Here is a 3,647-nt window from a genome sequence, read left to right on the forward strand (position 1 = left end):
ATCTTCCCATCAAATGTGGAAGTCAAGGTGGTGAATTCTAGAGCTAAGGTGGCAAGTTTGGCACACGAAGTGCCTGTGCAGATACAAGACTGGAAAGGTCAATTGGACTTCACAGTGATGGAGATGAATGACTTTGATATGATATTGGGGCAATATTTCTTAAAGGGCAACAAGGCAATTGTTGTCCCCTTTTGTGATGAGGTGTTGTTGGTCAGACAGTCACAAACTTGGACTTTTCCCACTCATAGGCAAAGGCGGGAAGTCAAGGTGCAGCATGTTTCTGCACTAAGTTTGGAGAAAGCTATGAAGGAATCCGACATGGAGACATATGTGGTTATGTTCAAGGGAGTCGAAGGTGATGGAGTGGGGATGCCTGTTCCAGCTGAGATTTCTGAGGTATTGGCCAAATATGCAGATTTGATGCCCGATGAGCTACCAAAGAAACTTCCACCAAGGCGTGTAGTGGACCATAGCATTGAGCTTGAGCCAAGGAAGCAACCTCCGACTAAAGCACCTTATTGGTTGTCAGGACCTGAGTTGGAGGAGTTGAAACGACAGTTAAAGGAGTTAACTGATGCAGGTTTCATAAGACCTTCAAGGTCCCCCTATGGAGCTCCAATATTGTTCCAGCGAAAGAAGGAGACAAATGAGCACGGATATGCTGTGATTACTATGCTCTTAACAAGCAGACAGTGAAGAACGGGTATCCTTTACCATTGGCTGCTGATTGCTTCGATAAGCTTGCGAAAGCCCGAGTGTTTTCCAAGCTGGACTTGAGGCATGGGTATTATCAGGTGCGGATAGCTGAAGGAGACGAGAAGAAGACTGCGATAGTAACAAGGTATGGTAGCTTTGAATTCCTTGTTATGCCATTCGGGTTGTGCAATGCTCCTGCTACGTTTTGCACTTTGATGAATGATGTTCTACGTCCATACTTGGATTCGTTCATAGTAGTGTACTTGGACGATATAGTGGTGTACAGTGATAACATGGAGGATCATAAGAAGCACTTGGCGATGGTGTTTGAGGCACTGAAGGCAAATCAGTTGTACTTGAAGAAGTCTAAGTGTGTGTTCGCTCATATCGAGATTTCGTTCCTTGGACATATAGTGGGTCAAGGGTACATACGGATGGAGCCGAGCAAAGTGAAGGTGATGGAGGACTGGGTTGAACCAAAGAATGTCCATGATATGAGGGTGTTTTTGGGCATGACCAACTACCAACATAAGTTTTTAGAGGGGTACTCCAAGGTAACATCATCACTGACAAAACTGTTGAAGAAAGACAAGAGATGGAGTTGGACGGATAAATGTCAGGTGGATGATTTGAAGAAGAGGATGGTTACAACACTAATAATGAAGTTTCCGGACTTCGAGCGACCATTTGAGGTACACAAAGATGCTTCAGATTTTGCCATAGGAGGGGTTCTTATGCAGGATGGGCATCCAGTGGCGTACGAGAGTCGGAAGTTGCAGGATAGAGAACGGAGGTATCCGGTTCATGAGAAGGAGATGACTGCAATCATTCACTGTCTTCATGTGTGGAGGCATTACCTGATTGGGAAGTCGTTTGTTGTCAAGACGGACAACGTTGCAGCAAGTTATTTTGCATCACAACTGAAGCTTTCTGCAAAGCAAGCTTGTTGGCAGGACTTCTTGGTAGAATTCGACATGACTATTGAGTATAGACCGGGGAGACTCAATGCGGTAGCAGATGCCCTTAGCAGGAAGGGACAGCTTGCAGCATTGGAAGGGGAAGACTGGGCAGTAAGGAGTAGGAGTCGAGTTCAAATGTTGGAAGAGATGCAGAATAAGCTCAAGGAAAGTGTTGAGACCGATACTCAGGCGTATAATATAGTGAAGCGGATAAAGAAGGGGAAGACACAAAAGTTCTTTCTCCGAGATGGATTATTGTTCTTTGGAAACCGACTCTATGTTCCAAAGTCATCTGGGCTCAGGAGGCACCTTTTGAAGGAGTGCCACGACTCACCGTGGGCTAGCCACCTAGGGTAGCGTCGTTCTTTGGCATCGTTGGAGAGAGGATTCTTTTGGGAGAAGATGTGGGAGGATGTAGAGGAGTATGTACATACGTGCATCATTTGCCAGCAGGACAAATCGAATACTCAGAGGTAAGGAGGTCTATTGCATCCTTTGCCGATTCCTGAGAGACCATGGATGAGTGTCTCGATGGACTTCATTAGTCAGTTGCCATAGGTACAGGGGTATAACAGGATAATGGTCGTGGTTGATTGTTTTTCCAAGTATGCTGTCTTTGTTCCAACAAAGATGCCATGTGGAGCCGAGCAGACTGCGGAGTTGTTCTTCAAGAACGTAGTGAAGTATTGGGGGATGCCATTAAGCATCGTGTCAGACCAAGATCCGTGATTTACAGGCAGATTTTGGACCACATTGTTCAAGTTAGTTAGGACAGAGTTTTTGATGAGTCTGAGTTACCATCCGCAGATAGATGGATAGACCGAGAGGATCAACGCATTGCTAGAGGATTACTTGAGACATTATGTGATGGCTGATCAGAAGAATTGGCCTGAACTCTTGGATGTGGCTCAGTTTAGCTACAACATACAAAAGAGTTTTGCGACAGGGTACAGTCCATTTGAGTTCGCGAATGGACAGATGCCAGTCACACTGCATACCGTAGTGACGGGAGGTTTGTTGAGGAGTCCTCATGCGAAGAAATTCATGGAGGCTTGGGATGAGACCTTGGAGTTGGCACGGTTGCGCTTGCACGAAGCTGTAAGGAGAATGAAGAAATGGGCAGATAAGGGAAGACGAGATGCACACTTCAGTGTGGGAGATATGGTGTTCCTCAGGATTACCAGAGATCAGTTTCAGCCACCTAAGGGGACTGCGAGATCGTTGACGAGGAAATATGAGGGGCCATTCCAAGTGAAGAAGAGAGTGGGGGAAGTTGCTTACGAGCTGGAGCTTCCACGCCATATGCATATGAAACATCTAGTTTTTCATATCAGTCAGTTGAAGAGATGTAGACTTGATGTTGATCATCCAGAGAGGGTGGAACCACCGAGGGGACCAGCCATGATTGTGGACAAGCCACATCTTGAGATGGACAAGATTCTGAGTTGTCGATCTGCAGGGATTGGTAGCCACATGCGACGGGAATTTCTTGTCAGATGGAAGAATGCACCGGAGGAGGATAGCTGGGAAACGGAGGACTCACTTTGGAGATGGAAGCGGAAGATTGTGAAGTATGACAGGAAGTTATGAAGGAGAGCCAGATTGCCAGGGATGGCAATGCTTTTGGGTGGGGGAGAATGTAACACCCTACAGCTTGCGAGTCGCTTGGGCATGCCCACCAAACGGACGAGTTGAGAAATAGGCGAGCTACGACCGAAGACGGGTGAGACACCTTGGACGAGTGTGTGGGCGAGGTATTGGTCACGAGTTTATACATGGGCAAGCTGGGCGCTCGACCCACAGCCTACTGAACGAATATTGAAAACGGGTGAGCTAAGGAGGGGGCGGTCCCACGAGTTGGGCGGGCCGATCCGCCTCTTGAACAAGTTTGCAAGGTGAAACAAGTCGGCTGGGCGATGAAACGAAGGTCGGCCGGGTGGCATGACCTCACCAACCAACTGTATGAATAGGCGAGACGGAGGTGGAACAAAG

The 3,647-nt window shown here is 47.3% G+C and overlaps 1 protein-coding gene across 1 annotated transcript; it reads left to right on the plus strand.

The window, feature by feature from the left end:
- The first annotated feature begins 2,762 nt into the window (after nucleotides 1-2,762).
- LOC149264704 (uncharacterized) lies at nucleotides 2,763-3,245 on the plus strand. Its single transcript, XM_089400456.1, has one exon. It carries the CDS (start codon nucleotides 2,763-2,765, stop codon nucleotides 3,243-3,245), a length of 483 nt encoding a protein of 160 aa, XP_089256582.1.
- Nucleotides 3,246-3,647: the final 402 nt, after the last annotated feature.

Source organism: Pinus tabuliformis, chromosome 6 (assembly GCF_031772625.1).
Source record: "Pinus tabuliformis cultivar Carrire ecotype Pingquan chromosome 6, CPIR1, whole genome shotgun sequence".
Taxonomy (NCBI): Eukaryota; Viridiplantae; Streptophyta; class Pinopsida; order Pinales; family Pinaceae; genus Pinus; species Pinus tabuliformis.